The sequence below is a fragment of the Castanea sativa genome, chromosome 2 (assembly GCF_040712315.1).
Source record: "Castanea sativa cultivar Marrone di Chiusa Pesio chromosome 2, ASM4071231v1".
Classification (NCBI taxonomy): Eukaryota; Viridiplantae; Streptophyta; class Magnoliopsida; order Fagales; family Fagaceae; genus Castanea; species Castanea sativa.
Window position 1 is genome coordinate 3211234 of NC_134014.1, and position 20669 is coordinate 3231902.

A 20669-nucleotide genomic window follows, 5' to 3' on the forward strand; every position below is an offset into this window, starting at 1 on the left:
ATAGGATGGACAGTGGACACCGCATGCTCCAAATTTCTCCTCTAAGGGCTTCAGGAATGGCATATTATAGTTTATAGATAGCTATATTTTTTGTGCTCAGTCTGTAGTATCTAAGTAGCAATGCTCTCAAGAAGTTGTTATTGTAATGATCCCCACTAGTTCTAGCTCAATTGTGTGAGTAAATGGTTAGGAGTTTGTCATTTCTACCTTCCTTTTCTTTTTCTTTTTTTCTTTTTTTGTAAATGCTAAAGGTATTATTATCAATGTGATGCACAATAAATGTAATTAGTACTACTTCAATAATACTATAAATAAATGTATTAATAACTTTTTTTTATGACCAGTAGCACGTCATTTTTGTAAGACGTTTATTGTAAAATTTTTAGTTACCCAAGTTATACTTATTTTTTGTACTTGATTAGCATTGTACAATATATTTGGTTACTTGAGATAATTTGTGGAAGAAGGCACATTGAATCGAACCTGGTTGAAGAGGAGAGTGAAGAAGATTCTAAGTTGTGTGATTTGTGGGAAGCTAGAGATGTACTTCGATGTAACTTGGACATTAAATTAACCATTGATAACAACATTTAAATCAGATTTTGATAATTTCATGTTCAATTAAAATAAAATATAATAAGAAAAAAGAAGAGGATGTTAAGATCTGTATCTTTATAGTTACAGCTATTAAAATTTGTATTTTTGGGATGAACAATAATAGTAGTAATACACTAATACTAGTAGCCTAGTAGGAATCCAAAACTTTTTTCTTACGCACACTAAATGGTCAATTTCATTCTCCACCCACCATTTTTAAGTTATATATCCTTTTTTTCTCTCCTCTTCTCAACACTAATGGAAATCAATCTGAAATTAACGAAACCAACAAGATCATCTTCCATCTACTTTAAAAGCTTTAGGTACTGTTTTAATATTTCAATACTCCCTCATATTAACTTATACGCCAAAAAAAAAAAAACACTCAACCCCAAATGGTATCTAAAGCTTCATCTTTTATTTGGATTCATTATCCATTCTATGACAATCAATGACAAGGATATCATTATTGAATCTGATTTACTACACTATAATGTAAAATCTCATAGCTAATTGGTGCAGTTAGGCCAGTGTACAAGACTTGGAGGTCTTGTTTTAAGGACTGGATTACTATCAAAGAAATTGGTTGGCCGGAGTTCAAACCCACCACTCAAGGTTGGCATCACTGGAAAATCTTCCTGGCAAGGCACATGATGAAATCCAATGGTGTGCCATAATACTATGTCCTTGTTTTCAATTTTCCTATTCCTGCATTCATATAACAAATAAACAAACAAACAAAGTGAACTAGAAAACATTAGTCACAATTACCATAATCAACAATTATTTTCTTGTAAATTTCTAGCTAGCAAAGTTTAAAAGTATAACAGAGGATTTGTATTCATTATCTACTACCTGAGGCTCCAAACTGCTAAGGTATCATCTCCTTGACTTTGATCAACAAATAGTCCTCCTGCCCATTTTTCTGACTTGTTATACGGTGTAACCCACACATTATTATTAGTGAAGGCTCCTCGAATTTGTGGATAATCATTGAACGACAAGAGAGGGCGTGTCGCTGATCCTGGAATTAGACGGTAACCAACATTGTTCCCAACTTTGGTTTTCTTATTAGGATTCACAACTACTAGCTCAGCTGGTTTCAAGCCAAACTGAATTCGGGCATCAGATTCAGTTTTAGCAGTTTCACTCACTACTGTCCAATAACTTTTTCTTGGTGAGTTATGGTTAGTTACTTTGATTGTTTCCAAATTGTTTTTGACAAAGGAATTATCATCACCATCCACATCAAGGTCAAGATAGTACGTTAAGAAGTGGTCATGGTAGACACCAATAATGTTTTCTGCTAACAATGCGCCATACACATTCTCTTTTATTTGATCTGTGTGAGTATATGCCACACCCTTCACCTCTAGAATTCCTGTTAGTCCAATCTGTTAAGATAATTTGAGAAAGGCTCAAAGTAAGAGACAGAAATAAATAGGAAGACATACTATTAATTTATAGGAGCTTGCTATGTATACTGTCACCTCATTTAGTACAAAAATTTTAGGTTTGATGAAAAATTGACAATAAGTCTGAAGTCACAATAATTTTCACAATTGTTAACTTATTGTAGTTACAGATTGTGATTGATGTACAATAAAAATTATGTCAATGATAGTTCTAAGTGAAAGTGATATACTTATAATCAAAATCTGCTAGTTCAATAGTTGTAAAATTTGGTATGAGATTTATTGGTGTTTGAAGTGTTGTTGGAAAAATATTTCTTAAGTTGATAAGATACCCCCAATTTGATGGAGCCACTTGGCTTGAATTCCCAATCAATAATGTAATCATAGTTGCCCACAGTTGCGACCATCCTCACCACTAGGCTCACATCTGGCCTAACTTCCGTAATCTGCAATACCATAAAATTGTCAACTAAAACTACTACTTGTTCAAACAATACAACAACAATCACAATAATATTACTTACATTTTCCCCGGGAATTTCCGATTCTGTGTGACGCCACATTATATTTCCGGCATGATTTTCAAATATGCAGAAGGCATTAGATATCTTCACTGGTGTACCATCGCTCGAAGCATAGTATGCATCTAAAAATACTGCATTGGCAGGGCAATCAGCTAAGGGCTTAAGTGACACTGCAGATTGACCAAACCCAAATTCACCACTGTCAAAAAAGGTTTTGTAGTACCATTCCTCTGTTGGATCCATGTATGGCACAAACATCTCAGATATGAATCCTCTATACAAAACCTGGCGATATTTTTGCTTCTCAAGGTCATAAATTGATGCTAGAGAAATTATTGGACCAGCTCGTACGTCAAATCCTAGGTGGAATTTCCAGTTGGCCCAACTAAATACAAAGAAAAATATTGATGCTTGTTAAAATTTTCAGGTTCAAGAACATGTAGTCCTAGCCCAACCCTTTAAATTAGGCCAGAATTGCAATAAGTTTTGTAAAAAATTGTAAATAAAATTTGTAATATTTCTAATTTCACTCTAAACCATAGATATAAAAGACTAAGAACAGTCATTTATGTAGCTATGTAGTAAATGAATGGCATGTTTCCAACTAGCCCAAATGAGGTCGGCTGTGACCAGGTCAACTTCACGAGGTTTGGGCAAACATCCTCAGCATGTGGAGCCAAATATTGTGCTTTTTCACATAGACGTGCTGCTCGATCGAGTCTAAACGTTTAATATTAAACCGAAAAGGACTGCTACAATTTTGTTCCATTGAATCTAAATCGTGTAATTCTTTTACAAGGCTACTTGTTTAGTACTAACACAATTTCAACGTACCATGAAACTTCAATGATACATTTCCGCCCGCACTATATATGTAACCTAGGATTAGGTGAGCTATCTAAACAAAACAAAAAAAAAAAAAAAAGCAAAAATTCTGAGACCTTGTACAAATGTCACAACTTGTTTCACATTCACGTGACAGATTGTAAATGGTGAAGAAAAAATAGTAACTCCATGTGAAAATAATAGGCAATGAATCACAATCTGACACGCATGCAAAATAATTGTGACATTTTATATCGTATTAGAATTACTCAAAAAATAGTTCTACTACCGCATAAAAAGTCCCAATTTTAATCACAATATATAATGATTATAATCCTCCATCTATCACTTTTGCGTAGGGATAGCTCACATTCTAGAGGTGGTATATACTATTTCCATCGCACATATACTTCCCCTCACATGAGAGTGAATCTCATGTGAGATCCACTCCCATGTGAGGGGAGGTATATACCACAGAAACAACATGTATTTTCTCCTCATTCTGCTACTCATAAAGTTGTGGCATTTTTATGTGGTTTTAAAATTTTTGAAGAAAAAAAAAACGCAAAAGTATTAGGAGAGCTCCATAGTCCCGTCTTTTCAGCATTGATATAAGAGAAATGCTAGGGACACACACTTTTGCACAACTTTGTACCACAACTCGCCACATGACAAGTTGTGATTGGCTAGAGTATGTTAGTGGACCATGTGGAGACACACTTTAACCAATCACAACTTACCTAACACACTCTAACCAATCACAACTCGTTATATGGCGAGTTGTGGTCAAAGTTGTGCAAAATTGTGTATCCCTCGCATTTCTCTTGATATAAACGTTGGTCATTGTATAATAAGAGAGAGAGAGAGAGAGAGAGAGAGAGAGATGCGTAAATCAATCAATAAGAGCAGTCATGTCAAACCTTGCCGAAGTGAATATTATACGAAACAGATACATATGGCATTAATTTGTTTTGTGATGACTATTTTAGATGTTATGCTCCATGCCTTTTGGAGCCTTGCTTTCGGCTTGAATATTCCATCCGCTTCTTTATTGGCCGATGTATCTTCTCTTATTTGTTTTGCCACTTAATTAGCTGTCATTGAATAAAAATCGTAATCCTAACTTTTTTGTATTTTACTTTACACTTCACTGAGGCTCTGCTTGGGAGTTCATAAGAGAAGGAAATGGAATGGAATAGAATGATCATAAGGGAATGGAATAGAATGGAATGAAATGAAATGTATTTAAGTAAGGGAAAAGAATGGAAAAGAATGGAATGAAATGGAATTAAGTAACCTTGATTGGATGTTTTAAAATAAAGGAATGGAAATGAATAAAAATGAATGGAATGTAAGTAATCTTATTTGTGAGTAACATTGAAGGAATGGAATAAAATCATTTTATGATAATATTACTATTAGACTTCTATTTTAAAATAAAGAGTTGAATATATAAGAGTATTTTGGGAGTTTTAGTAAAAAATTCATTAAATCTAATTTCATTCCCTCTCATTCCTCTCAATTTCGGGGGGAATGAGAATTTGAGATTTTAAGGGAATAGAGAGGAATGAGTGTTCCCTCCTATCCATTCCATTCCTTCCCACTTAAACTCCCAAACAAGGGAATGGACTTTCCATTCCCTCCATTAAAACTCCCAAACAAAAAAGAAGAAAAATATTCTAAAATTATTCTTTTCATTTCATTCAATTCCCTCCTCCCAAGCGGAGCCTAATTGTTAGTATGGAATGGTTAATTTTTTTAAATATTTATTTTAAACTTTAGTTTTTTTTTTTTTTTAGAAATAATTACAATATACTGTCAATCTCGCAGTTTAAACCCTTTCCTCCCTAGACTCCCTAGTACTTTATACATATGAAGATGTCAATTTAGATACAAAGCCTTTGACATTTTAAACTTTAGTTACTTTAAAAGAAAAAAGTAAAATAAATATATTATAAGTTGTGATTAATAGAATGTAAAATAGAACATAAAAAGTGGCACTAATAATTTGTATTAAGCTCATAAATTGGGTTTTCCTATAATAAGAAAGGCTCATAAATTGAGTGTTGCATCATCATTTTAGCTTCATTAATAATATTTCTGAATTATAAATAAAAAAGGTAAATTATAATTTACCCACTTGTGGTATGACTGAAATTTAAATTACTTACCTATGGTTTAAAATTTGGTACTTTACCCACCTGAAATTTGACCGAAATTTAAGTTGTCTACCTGTGATTTGAAATGTTATGATGTAAGTGTTTTGTTGGATTCTTTTTTATTTTATTTGATCTTGTATTTTTATGTTTTTAGAGGAGAGAAACATAAAAGTAAATCAAAATCACATATTTAGCTATGTTTTTAACAAAGATAGGTTAAGGAAACCTGATTGTACTAATCTCAGGTGGGTAAAGCGTCAAATTTAAAACCACAAGTAGACAATTTAAATTTCGACTAAATCACAATTGGATAAGTTATAATTTTTCAATAGAAAAAATCTCAAATATATTATAATCTCTAACAAAAACATTTAAACAAAACAAAAAGAAGACTGACCTGACAGCGTGGCCGTCAATCTTAAACCCTGGCCCATCAGGTTGCACCAAGGCTGCACCATTTAAACGAGGACCAAAGGGTGGCTTTTGCTTTGATTCCCTGTACTCCGTTCCCTCAGCTTTTGGCACAGGCACAATAAGCCTATCATTGTATTCAACTATCTTCATCTCATCAAGATCAACCACCAACGTTATTCCCTCCACTGGTCTCGCATACAAATTCACCGTTCCATCTATATAAAAACACAAAAGCTTCAACACCCTTTTGCTCTTCAACTCTCCTAACCACCCAACTGAAAAAGTTGAGCAAACAACTTCAGACAAGTTTAAGCCTCTCTTCTTTATAGACTCGATAAAGGGTTCATATTTTTGTGGCAATTCGACTGCAGCAGATTGTTCATCAAGGGTAAGCAAAGGGTAGCCGTGTCCATGGTAAACTTTTTCAGAGACTATCACACGGGTCGATAAGTCGACTATAATCTCGTGGGATTGTTTATCGAGACGTGCAATCACAAAGGCGCGGCGAGGTGGGGGTTTGGACTTGGGTTTTTTTAGCCATGAGAGGATGATGGGTTTGTCTGGCTCGTCCAAACCTATGTACTGGAAAGTTATGTTGAGCTTTGAGCTGGGGTAGGTTTTATTGACAATGGTTCGGACCAGGATGAACTCAGAAGGGGTTAGAGAGTCTAGAGGGTGGTGCTGGTGGCTTGAGACAAGTGAGAAGATGTGGAAGGATAGAAGTAAGAAAAGTATTAGTTTCAAAGTTGAAGCCATGGTTTTGTGTGGATAGTTATTAAACCTCTTTGCTCTTAAATAAGCATTTCGGAATGCGCAATGGCAATTTGTAACTAATTTAAGACCATTCAACGGTCATATGTTATCTCTTTTAACAATTTAAGTAAATGCAAGATTTGTGTAAACTTCTCTTACTATTTGCTTTCTTAGGTCTATGAATAAGTCTAAATCTTTTCTCTCACTATTCTTGCTTCATTTTATACTCCACCAATAAAAATTGAAATCATATCTACCTATTTTAATTATATTTTTATTTTTAGTCTTTCTGTTATTTTAGTTTCTTAAAATAAATAAATGAAATGAAATTTCAAAATAGCCCCATCACCAGTTGGCACTACAAAAAACTGGACCTATAGTGGCGTTTGTGAAACGCCACTATAGGTCCAAAAAACGCCACTATTGTATAGGCCTATAGTGGCGTCTATAGAAAAACGCCACTACAGTCTGCCCTATAGTGGCGTTTCACAAACACCACTATAGACCAAGTTTTTTATTTTTTAAAAAAGGCTATAGTGGTGTTCTACAAACGCCACTATTGTCCAAAAACCAACAAAAAAAATTGATTACCGAAAATTAATTTTTGGTAATCAAATTTTTTTTTATTGAAATAAAATTGTAATTAAATCAAAAGATAAAAAACAAAATACAAAAAACGAAACAAAAAAAAACATAAAATAAAACAAAATACAAACATCACTATAGCTAGCCCAACAAATTCAAAATGAAACACAAACCCACCTAAAAAAAATTCAAAATCAAACATGTACAACATGCTCACATCTAAAAAAAATAAAAATAAATAACAACTCGTTCCCAACACATTCAGCCGCCATAGACCAACCAACAAAAAGAAATCATCAAATAGATTTTGAATTTTTCACTACTTTCTTGGTTCTATTAACATAGATATTATCACACTTAAGATTTCTAAACCTATCAATAATAAAAAGCCAAAGAATTCACAAAAATTAATAAAAAATCTCATAGACCCACGAAGCAAAGTTGACAGCAGACAAGGAATAGACCAAAACAATCATTAAATATATATTTTTCTTTTTAAAATACTTACTTGCAACTATACAACCAATGGCATCAAACACAATAACACTCTTTCTTCAATCACAAATCCCATAACAGTAGCACCATTTACAAATTTGAACAAAATTAACTAGTTACAACACCATCTTTAAATCCAAAACCCACTAATATTTAACCACCACAAATAAAATAGGGGAAATAAAATCAAATAGGAGAGAAAGAGAAAAGAATAAATCCATGCGTGTAGTGAAAGAAGATTGAAAGAAGGAAAAAAAAAAAACAGAAAAGAAGAAAGATGGAGGAGTGGAGATAAGGAAAAAAAAAAGGGGGGGGAAAGGAAGTCTGAAGAAGCTACGTGGAGAGGCATTGATAAGGTGAGTCGGGGTAGGTGGGGTTAGTGGGTTTTGAATTTTGATTTTAATTTTTTTTTGTTTAGTTCTGATATATATATATATATATATATATATATATATTGATAACATTTTCAAAATATTTTTACAACAAATCTTAAGTGGCAAGTTGTTACTAAAACATGTTGTAAAAATGTTATGGATGTAGCATTTCTCACCACTTATGATTTGCTATGAAAATATTGTAAAAATGTTGTGAACGTAGCACCTCATATACACACACACACACACACACACACACACACACACATATATATATATAATTAAATAAAGAAATGATAAGTTCACAACATTTTCACAATATTTTTACAGCAAATCTTAAGTGGTAGGTTGTTATTGCTGGAGCAAAAAAGTAATCTTAAGCTAAGTTTGGATACAGCTTATGCGTTTTGCGTCTGTGCGTTTTGCGTTTTTTTTTTTTTTTTTTTCTTCTTCTTCCGCTGCTGTACGGGTCAGGGGACAAAGGCTACTGTTCATGCACTGTGCATGAACAGTAGCCAGCTTTTGCTGACTTTTCAGCACATTTGTGGGTCCCGTGTACTGTTCACGGGACCCACAAACTTCACTTTACAGAATTTTTTTTATTAAAAATGGGTCCCACGACACTATTCACACATTTAAAAATTATTTTAGTACAGTGTTTTCAGTTTTCAGTTTTCAGCAATAAGCTCTATCCAAACGGACCCTTAGTGTTAAGTTCAAATTTGAACCAATAACAATTACCCACTTATGATTTATTGTGAAAATATTGTGGACGTAGCATTTTTCATTTAAATATAAATATATAATAATCTATACATTTAAATATATACTAACCTCTGAGCACGCGCGTGGCTCTTCTATTTTTTGGGTAAGGGTTAATTTAGAACATTTATTATAATTTGGGATTACTATATTTCTCAATCACAAAAAACCTAGAGGTGTGATGAAAAATTATTTCTTCTGCTAACACATAATACTCATCACACTCTTAGGATTTTTTGTGTGATTGGAATATATAGTAATCCTAAATTATAATTTATGCAAATTGTTAACTTTTTCCCAAAAAAAATAAAATAGCACGTGCGTGGTTAGAGGCTAGCTGTGATTAAAAAATGCATCAATCCCGAATTATGGTGAATAAAAAGTTGTCCTAAAAATAAATAAATAAAACCATTTGAGCACACGCAGAGCGAAAGTGTCAGTTTTAAAATAAAATAATACTTGACACAAAATCTAAAATGGACTTTTTTGGGGCTCATCACAATCCTAGGGTTTTTTTTTTTTTTTTTTTGTGATTGGAATATATAGTAATCCTAAATTATAATTGATGCAAATTGTTAACTTTTTCCCAAAAAAATAGAAAAGCACGTGCGTGGTCAGAGGCTAGTTGTGATTAAAAAAATGCATCAATCCCGAATTATGGTCAATAAAAAGTTGTCCTTAAAAAAAAACCATTTGAGCACACGCAAAGCGAATGTGCCAGTTTTAAAATAAAATAATGCTTGACACAAAATCAAAAATGGACTTTTTTGGGGGCAATCAATCTAAAATGGAAGTCTCTTGATAATGCAATGCAATAAATAAACTTTGGACTCTTCTGTGCGGTTGAGATCTCAAATTAATGGGTCTACCAAGTTGCCTTTGTTATTTAGAAGTGCCATTTTATTGAACATGTTCTTGCAACTTTACCAAAGATTGGTTGTAAAACCTTCAAAGTTCAAACCATGAAATATTGACTGATAATCCCCTTCTTCTCATCATGTTTTAGCCAAATCCATTATTTGCTGTGAGCGAAGCAATTTAACGTGTTTCGACTTGTCCAGATTGCCCTGACTAGTACTGCCCCATAGCTCCCCCTCCTCTCTTCATTCCATTGTTAATCATTGAAAAAGGCCAGAGAAATAAATCTTCATATAAGTAAATCATGTTTGTAGTCTTCCAAGATTTCATGGCATTGGACATTCCCACAACACATGCATTATTGTTTGAGTGTATTCATTATATGCCCCAAATTCTTTATGGATGAACTTGCACAGAATTATTTTGTTGGCATTAAATTTAAATCTCCCTCACCATCGTAATGTTGGGGAAAACAAAACATAACAGGGTTACCAAATTAGATATAACGTTACCTGAGGGGGAAAATGTCAAATATAGCATTAGAGAAATAAATATTTAAATGAATAAGTTCATTTAAATGAATTAGTTCATTTATTTCCATTAAAAAAAAAAGTTCATTTATATGCACACCTTAAGGAAGTACATTTCCACAAATCATATATAGCCTATTGGAAGGATCTTTAGGCTACAATTTTACCATGGATTTAGGGCAGTGAATTAATAATTTCATACAAATATATATACCTTATGATGAGAACATTTCTTGACTCGAAGGGGTGTTGTTGGTTTAGTTTGCATTGATTTGGTATTCAAAGAATATGTAATCTCCCTCCTGTAATCCAAATAAAAAATGAACAATCATAAAACATAGGATGATAAAACATAGGAGTACCATCTGTACTGAGTAGCCGTGGGAAATCATAGAACATAGGCTTGAAGAATTGTGGACTACAGAAGTATCTACGTGTGAACGGATTCTTGAGAAAATGATGATAGCTAATAAGGTGGATACTTATGATTTTTGAATTTGGGTAAGGATGATAACTGATGAGGATGATGAGCCATTTTAATTTGAGTTTGGAGCGTGGAGGAGTGGGGAAGAAAGTACAAGACGTTAGGTGAAGAGTTGAAAAAAATGTGGATAAGAACTGATGGGATGAGAAATATTAACTACTCATTTGTCCCTACTATTTAAAATTTTGTGAGATAATTTTAAAATCACACAAAAATCTAGTGCAATATTTTGTAGTAGTTCAAGATTAAAAAAAAAAATTAAGAAAAGACATCAATCTGTGTTTTTATTTTATATATATAATTTTTATTTTGAGAATATAATTTATAAGTAGATAAAGCAATTTGAAAATTAACAAGAGAGGTTCTATTTTTTAGGCAATGTTTTAGTAGGAGTTAGTGTTGCATTTTTACCAGATTGTCCTTTAGTATTGTCTCTACTTAAACATAGGATTCTAAGGTTTGAAAATTAACAGGAGAAGTTCTATTTTTTAGGCAATATTTTAGTGGGAGTTAGCGTTGCATTTTTACCGGATTGTCCTTTAGTTATCTATACTATTATTTAAGGGGCTTCCCCTGTTTGGATTCCACATTTTTTAGTTCAAAAATGCCCTTACAATCCTATGTTTAAATAGAGACAATACTAAAGGACAATCCGGTAAAAATGCAACGCTTACTCCCACTAAAACATTACCTAAAAAATAGAACCTCTCCTGTTAATTTTTAAACCTTACAATCCTATGTTTAAGTAAAGACAATACTAAAAGACAATCTGGTAAAAATGCAATACTAACTCCCACTAAAACATTGCCTAAAAAATAAAACCTCTCATGTTAATTTTGAAATTGTTTTATCCACTTATACATTATATTCTCAAAATAAAAATTATATATATAAAATAAAAACACAGATTGATGTCTTTTCTTAGAATTTTTTTTTTTTATCTTGAACTACTACAAAATATTGCACTGGATTTCTGTGTGATTTTAAAATTATCTCAAAAAATTTTAAATAGTACGGACAAATGAGTAGTTAATATTTCTCATCCCATCAGTTCTTATCCACATTTTTCTCAACTCTTCACCTAACGTCTTGCACTTTCCTCCCCACTCCTCCATGCTCCAAACTCAAATTAAAATGGCTCATCATCCTCATCAGTTATCATCCTTACCCAAATTCAAAAACCATAAGTAACCACCTTATTAGTTATCATCATTTTCTCAAGAATCCGTTCACACATAGATACTTCTGTAGTCCACAATTCTTCAAGCCTATGTTCTATGATTTCCCACGGCTACTCAGTGCAGATGGTACTCCTATGTTTTATCATTCTATGTTCTATGATTGTTCATTTTTTATTTGGATTACAGGAGGGAGATTACATATTCTTTGAATACCAAATCAATGCAAACTAAACCAACAACACCCCTTCGAGTCAAGAAATGTTCTCATCATAAGGTATGTATATTTGTATGAAATTATTAATTCACTGCCCTAAATCCATGGTTAAATTGTAGCCTAAAGATCCTTCCAATAGGCTATATATGATTTGTGGAAATGTACTTACTTAAGGTGTGCATATAAATGAACTTTTTTTTTATGGAAATAAATGAACTAATTCATTAAAATGAACTTATTCATTTAAATATTTATTTCTCCAATGCTATATTTGACATTTTTCCCCTTCAGGTAACGTTATATCTAATTTGGTAACCTTGTTAAGTTTTGTTTTTCCCAACATTACGATGGTGAAGGAGATTTAAATTTAATGCCAACAAAATAATTCTGTGCAAGTTCATCTATAAAGAATTTGGGGCATAGAATGAATACACTCAAACAATGATGCATGTGTTGTGGGAATGTCCAATGGCATGAAATCTTGGAAGACTACAAACATGATTTACTTATATGAAGATTTATTTCTCTAGCCTTTTTCAATGATTAACAATGGAATGAAGAGAGGAGGGGGAGCTATGGGGCAGTACTAGTCAGGGCAATCTGGACAAGTCGAAACACGTTAAATTGCTTCGCTTACAGCAAATAATGGATTTGGCTAAAACATGATGAGAAGAAGGGGATTATCAATCAATATTTCATGGTTTGAACTTTGAAGGTTTTACAACCAATCTTTGGTAAAGTTGCAAGAACATGTTCAGTAAAATGGCACTTCTAAATAACAAAGGCAACTTGGTAGACCCATTAATTTGAGATCTCAACTGCACAGAAGAGTCCAAAGTTTATTTATTGCATTGCATTATCAAGAGACTTCCATTTTAGATTGATTGCCCCAAAAAAAGTCCATTTTTGATTTTGTGTCAAGCATTATTTTATTTTGAAACTGGCACTTTCGCTTTGCGTGTGCTCAAATGGTTTTTTTTTTAAGGACAACTTTTTATTGACCATAATTCGGGATTGATGCATTTTTTAATCACAACTAGCCTCTGACCACGCACGTGCTCTTCTATTTTTTTGGGAAAAAGTTAACAATTTGCATCAATTATAATTTAGGATTACTATATATTCCAATCACAAAAAAAAAAAAAAAAAAAAACCCTAGGATTGTGATGAGCCCCAAAAAAGTCCATTTTAGATTTTGTGTCAAGTATCATTTTATTTTAAAACTGGCACTTTCGTTTTGTGTGTGCTCAAATGGTCTTTTTTATTTATTTTTAGGACAACTTTTTATTCACCATAATTCGGGATTGATGCATTTTTTAATCACAACTAGACTCTGACCACACAAGTGCTCTTCTATTTTTTTGGGAAAAAGTTAACAATTTGCATCAATTATAATTTAGGATTACTATATATTCCAATCACACAAAAAATCCTAGGAGTGTGATGAGTATTATGTGTTAACAGGTGAAATAATTTTTCATCACACCCCTAGGTTTTTTTGTGATTGGAAAATATAGTAATCCCAAATTATAATAAATGTTCTAAATTAACCCTTACCCAAAAAATAGAAGAGCCTTTGAGCACGCACGTGAGCGCGTGCTCAAAGGCTAGTGTGTGTATATATATATATATAATTCGAATATTGTAAAAATGCTAAACATTGAATTCGGATTTGGTTTTTTCTTTTTCTTTTTTTTTAAGGAATAGTTTGGAATATGCCATAAAATATTCTATGGCATATTCCAAAAATATGCCTTAGTTTTGTTTTGAGGATATATATATATTATTAATATCTTTAAGAACCTATAGTGGCAGTTGTCAAACGCCACTATAGGTCCTTCTCTGATAAGGGCCTATAGTGGCATTTGATAAATGCTACTATAAGTCTTTCTTCCTCTGACCCTTTCCCAAAAAACCCAATAAAAAAAAAATAATAAAAAATAAAAAACTGAAATAAAAAGTGCCTATAGTGGCGGTTGTCAAACGCCACTATAGGTCCTACTACAAAGGCCTATAGTGGCGTTTGTCAAATGCCACTATAGTTCTTTTGCCTCTAGCCCTTATTATTAAAAAAAGTCAAACCGAAAAAGAAAAAAAAAAAAAAAAAGGCCTATAGTGGCGGTTGTCAACCGCCACTATAGGTCCTTGTAAGACCAGACCTATAGTGGCATTTTAAAAATGCTGATATAGGCCCTTGAAACGCCACTATAGACCTATTATTTTAAAACACCATTGTAAGACTCTCTAAACACCACTATAGGGTACCTATAGTGGCGTTTTTGACAAACACCACTAAAAAAAACGCCATTATAGGCCCAATTTTTTGTAGTGCCTCTACCACCGCTCAACACTAACGTGCTTCATTGGCACTGCTAGAAAGATTTTACTAGCCGTCATCAATGGCCATCACCACCACCAGTAGTAACCAAAAATAAATATATATGTATTTATAATATAAATAAATAAAAAACCAACATACCTCACTAGCCATCACCTAATGGGTACCATGGCTGATTCATCTTCTTCAAAATCGATTGCAACGGTGCGGCATTGATGAATTCGTGAAACCACAAAATGTATTTCCTTTTAATAATTGCAACATTAGTGGGTGAGGCACCATAAGTCTATAAATGTAAGATTTGAGTAAAGGCGGTGCCACCACATTCTTTTGGTGGCTTCTTTGTCCTCAAGTCTTGTTTTACTCATGGTTTTAAAAACTAAACTGGGCATCAAACCATTTTTTTTTTTTAATTTTTGGTTCAACCCTGGTTTTGCCCAGTTGTTGACCGGTTTTGGGGGTTTTAACCGGATTGGACTGGCTCTCGATTCCTATGGTTTTACTTCTAGCTCTTGCAAAATATAGCTAGTAAACTTCGCTTTTGATTCTTTGCAAAACCAAAACAAAAGAAACAAGAACCTTTGTTTATTTCCAGATCCAGATTTGTGGTTCCCGCGAGGTGGTGGCCAGTGGGGGGTCTGTTGGGTTTTTATTTTTATTTTTTTATTATCATGTTTTTGTTACTGCCGGCAAGGGTGTATGGCCGCTAATGACGATCGATGAGATCTTTCTAGCAATGCACTTTGGTGGTGATCGGTAGTGGTGGAGCTAGTTTGAATTATTTATTTATTTTAGGAGATTGAAGTAAGGAAAAAGCTAAAAATAAGGATTTAATTAAAAGAGGTGTGTATGTGTTCAATTTTTATTGGTAGAATATTCAGTGCAACATGAATCATGAAACAGAAGATTTGGACTCTCAATGAATAGCTCCGAACCCTTCATTTTGAGTAGTCTTTTATGGACAAAATTTTGCTACAACTTCACTCAATATCTTTATATTAAATATGAAATTTGACAAATCCACAATTAGATTACATGTTTTTCGTATATTTTTCATTCTTGCAAAATTTTCATTCTAGCTACACACAACATCAAAGTTGACAATTATTTAGAATATCTAATCACGCAACTGACAATTAGCTAGTTATTCCGATTATTTTCCCCTCCTCTAAGGAGTGGTGCCATTGTATGTGGATGCGGGTAAGTCAACAGGCTTAGGAGGCCATGTATTCAAAATTGGATGGCTTTCGAAGAATTTTGAAGGACGGAGCTCAAACCCGCTATGGTGGAAGCCTATATTGTGTGCCATAACACTATGTCCTTGTTGTCGATGTCCCTATTCTTGAAAAAATGAGCCAAATCAACCAGTTTGATTTTCTTCGTTGCTAACTGTTTTATTACAGGAAAAGATGCATACGGACAAAAATTCCATTTAATTAGTCATTAGGTCTGACAATAATATCGGAAAACTTCCAAGAATACGTACAAATGCATCAATGACTCACTAATACTTGTTAAAATCAATCAGCCCTAATAAGTCACTGGATGGAATTGGCTGACTAGCCAACGTGATAGCTTTAGAACTGTGTTTCTTGAATTACAAAACAAAACACAATAGGCGTATATATCATGTGGAAAATAGTAACATGTAATAATCAATTACAGTTCAAGACAAACATGGATATCAATTAACACAATTGCAGGCATATATTCAATATGCATAGTAATACTGTGTAAACAAACATGGATATCAATTAAGAATGCAATCATTAAACCATGATTGATATATAAAATAAAAAAATAATTAAAAAAAACACGGTTACAAAACCGAAAGAAGATAAACAAATGAAAATAGCTATATCAATTAGTAAATAAGCCAATAAAACTCAAACCCTCAAATTAATTCTTCCTTTAAGTTAGATACATGAAAAAATTATGCTCTCCTCCCATAATAAAAAATTCCTGTGCTCCCTACACTCTCACTCCCCTTTTTGTCATTGAGCATCATAAAAAAATGGGAATAGGGAGCACAATTTAATTATGGTTTTATCATTTTAAGGATAATTTAATAATTACAAAAATGAAAGTTTGGGAATTCGAGCTCTAATTCTACCTATAAAAGAGAATTGGCAATGCCAATAAACTACAGGTCCCTCAGCTAGGTTGCAATACTTTGAAATAGAAGGTAAATATCATTAAAGAATAATCTTGATAACTCCTATTTAGACGAAAAAAAATACCAATCAAATAGTCTCACTTGAACACCCAAATCAAATCTATATATAAAAAGTGTGAATAAGTAAAGCAACAATGCATTTGGCTTATTCAAGTGGCATTGTTCCCCTAGCCATTTCTTTTTTTTCTTTTTTGTTGAACTCTATCAAAACAACTTATTTCAATATTTTCACAATTTTTAGAGGTGTTAAGTCCTTATAGGTCAAAATAAAATAATAAAAATATCATACTGGGACCAACCACAACTAGAAATAAAGGTATTCTAAAAAATGAAGTGTTATATTTACAACATCTTTCACAATATTTTCATAATAAATCATAGTGGTAAATTGTTATTGATTCTTGTAGGGACACGTTTTTTAGACCAAGCCCAAAAATGTAAGGGATCTTGGCCCAGTGAACCCAGCACAATAAATTTGTAGAGAGTGGGTCAAAGAGCTAGGATTTAGTGCATGGATAACAGTTAATATGGTTTTGGATGATGAGCCAACAAGAATTGAACCCGGTTTGTGCGAGAAAGTTTGTCCTCGGCACAGTCCAAGGAGGTCTGTTCTAATATATATTGGATGACAATGGTTACAGGAGTTGTTGAGATTGCTACAGTTCTTTCTCTTCCCCTTTTTCCATCCCCCTTTTTCCTTGAAGGACCTCTTCTATTATATAGTTCATTTTGGATGATCTTAATCCTACACTTGTTGACCTTTTGAGCCACCACTTGAGTGCTTGTCCCATCAGACACCCTTTCTGGCGTTCTGTGAGTTGTGGTTGCCAAGGTAGCACTGTTCAGGGGTCTTTTCCACATAAATGCAGTTAGAAAGTTAGCTACAGGGCCTTCAATGCGATGTAGCAACTTTCCCTTAGATATTTTTGAGTCATTATCCCTCTTGTACGTTTATGATGCTCATCCCTATCATTAGAATTTCCTAGAAGGCCACTTTAATCATTAGGATCTATACTTGATCTGCGTTTAGTTTATCCGAGGAGATATTCCTCCTCGGCCTCGAACCACTCACGATCTCGACCAAAGCCCCACGCTCTCAGCCGAAGCCCAAGAGCCCACAATAGCCCCTTAAAACTCCAATTTTTTCCTCTCATCCGAGGAAAAAAGTTGGGTTTTGAATTCTTAAGAGTTAATTCCTCTTTGATCCTTTGATTTACCCCTGGAAGAGTGCCTTTCACGCGCCCCATATTTGTACTGTAAATTGCTCCTTTCAGAGCTACCAATCTGAGGATTTGGTTATAATCTTGGGCCTGTCTTGACACTTAGCGAGAAACAAATAGATATCATGGAATGTTTATTCCCCAAAGTATGTGATCCGATGAGCCATGCATAACTAAAGTTTCGTTTGAACACTTTGAAAGTTGTCACGGAGTGTTAACTTTCTCACATTATCTGGTCTAAGGACCGAGGCATGATCAAGTTATAGTTTAAACACTTTGAAAGTTGTCAAAGAGTGTTAACTTTCCCACATCATCTGGTCCGAGGACCAAGGCATGATCGAGTTATATTGTAATTATTTGAAGAGAGATGTCATGGAGTGTTAACTTTCCTATATCATCTGGTCCGAGGACCGAGGCATGATTGAGTTATAGCTTAAACACTTGAAGAAAGATGTCATGGAGTGTTAACTTTCCCACATCATCTGGTCCGAGGACCGAGGCATGATCGAGTTATAGTTTAAACACTTTGAAAGCTGTCAAGGAGTGTTAACCTTCCCACATCATCTGGTTCGAGGACCGAGGCATGATTGAGTTATAGTTTAAACACTTTGAAAGTTGTCAAGGAGTGTTAACTTTCCCACATCATCTGGTCCGAGGACCGAGGCATGATCGAGTTATAGTTTAAACACTTGAAGAGAGATGTCATGGAGTGTTAACTTTCCCACATTATCTGGTCCGAGGATCGAGGCATGATTGAGTTATAGTTTAAACACTTTGAAAGTTGCTAATGTGTGTTAATTTCCCCAAAGTAGGAGGTCTGAGGACCCGACATAGTTAAGGTTCTGTTTAACCACTTTTAAAGATGCCAGTGTATGTTAATTTTTCCAAAGTAGGAGGTCTGAGGACCCGGCATAGCTAAGGTTCTGTTTAACCACTTCAATAGATGCCAGTGTGTGTTAATTTCTCCAAAGCAGGAGGTCTAAGGACCCGACATAGCTAAGGTTCTGTTTAACCACTTTTAAAGATGTTAGTGTGTGTTAATTTCCCCAAAGTAGGAGGTCTGAGGACCCGACATAGCTAAGGTTCTGTTTAACCATTTCAATAGATGCGAGTGTGTGTTAATTTCCCCAAAGCAGGAGGTTTAAGGACCCGACATAACTAAGGTTTTGTTTAACCACTTTTAAAGATGCCAGTGTGTGTTAATTTCCCCAAAGCAGGAGGTTTGAGGACCCGACATAGCTAAGGTTCTGTTTAACCACTTTAATAGATTAGAAGCTATCAATATATACCTTCAAGAACTAGCCCCACCACAGAGCCCCTTTGAATTGCTCATATGTTGCTGCCACTTCCTCTAATGGAGGTTCAGCGGACTCGGCCACCAAATTCGCGAGGACCTGGCCCTTGACAGAGGCACGAGGCATGTACTTGATGTCGGAAGCCCCTAGAACTGTGCCCCATTTAGAAACCCTCCCCATATAATCCGTACTTCGTAGTATAGACCAAAGCAGAAGCTAAGTTAGGACAACAACTGTGTGTGCCTCATGTAGTGACTTGCTCACATAGTAAAATGGCAACCATAATGGCTTTCCCCAGGGATTCTTGCTGATGGGGGCCTGATCCTACCATATTTAACCGTTGCACTCACTATCACACAAGCTCTCCCCACAAACAGCGCCAATTGTAGGGACACGATTTTCAGACCAAGCCCAAAAATGTAACGGATCTTGGCCCAGTGAACCCAGCACAATAAATTTGTAGAAAGTGGGTCAAAGAGCTAGGCTTTAGTGCATGGATAACAGTTAATATGGTTTTGGATGATGAGCCAACAAGAATTGAACCCGGTTTGTTCGAGAAATTTTGTCCTCGGCATAGTCCGAGGAGCTCTGTTCTAGTATATATTGGATGATAATGGTTACAGGAGTTGTTGAGATTGCTACAGTGCTTTCTCTTCCCCTTTTTCCATCCCCCTTTTTCCATGAATGGCCTCTTCCATTATATAGTTCCTTTTGGATGATCTTAATCCGACACTTTTTGACCTTTTGAGCGACCACTTGAGTGCTTGTCCCATCAAACACCCTTTTTGGCCTTCTGTGAGTTGTGGTTGCCGAGGTAGCACTGTTCAGGGGTCTTTTCCACATAAATGCGGTCAGAAAGTTAGCTGCAGAGCCTTCAATGTGGCGTAGCAGCTTCCCTTAGATATTTTTGAGTCCTTATCCCTTTTGTACGTTTATGATGCTCGTTCCTATCATTAGAACTTCCTGGAAGGTCACTTTGATCATTAGAATCTATACCCGATCTGCGTTTAGCTTATCCGAGGAGATATTCCTCCTCGGCCTCGGACCACTCACGATCTCGCCCAAAGCCCCACGCTCTTGGCCGAAGCCCAACACCCCACAGTTCTAATTCAAACTTCTATATAAAAAAAGTGTAAAAAGTGTAAGTGAGGAAAGCAACAGTGCCACTTTGAACAAACGCTGACCTTTCTTTTTTTTTCTTTTTCTTTTTTTGTTAATATTTTCTGTTGAACTCTATTAAAACAAAAAAATGGTCATAATAGAGGTGTTTAAGTCCTTATAGGTCAAAATAAAATAATAAAAATATCATACTAGAACTAACTACAACTAAAAATAAAGGTATTGTGGAAAAAAAAGTATTACATCAACAACATTTTCATAATAAATCATAGGTGGTAAATTGTTGTTGGTTTTAATTTAAACTTCTATATATAAAAAGGGTCAATGCTCAAAGCTACAGTAGCTAGTTTG

At 34.3% G+C, this 20669-nt stretch overlaps 1 protein-coding gene across 1 annotated transcript; it reads right to left on the reverse strand.

Moving 5' to 3' along the window:
* Window positions 1-1106: 1106 nt before the first annotated feature.
* On the reverse strand, window positions 1107-6694 carry LOC142626234 (amine oxidase [copper-containing] alpha 2, peroxisomal-like). Its single transcript, XM_075800031.1, has 5 exons — window positions 5918-6694; window positions 2537-2921; window positions 2345-2458; window positions 1453-1991; window positions 1107-1305 (listed from the first exon to the last, which is right to left on the reverse strand). Exons 1-5 carry the CDS (start codon window positions 6688-6690, stop codon window positions 1107-1109), a joined length of 2010 nt encoding a protein of 669 aa, XP_075656146.1. The 5' UTR covers window positions 6691-6694.
* Window positions 6695-20669: the final 13975 nt, after the last annotated feature.

Excerpts from the sequence above, each read along its gene's own strand:
- LOC142626234 (XM_075800031.1), bottom strand. The coding sequence starts at position 6,690 with ATGGCTTCAACTTTGAAACTAATACTTTTCTTACTTCTATCCTTCCAC. Across the intron at positions 1,992-2,344 it reads GTGGCTCCATCAAATTGGGG|ATTGGACTAACAGGAATTCT; the intron begins GTATCTTATCAA and ends TTATCTTAACAG. Across the intron at positions 1,306-1,452 it reads TTAGCAGTTTGGAGCCTCAG|GAATAGGAAAATTGAAAACA; the intron begins GTAGTAGATAAT and ends ATATGAATGCAG.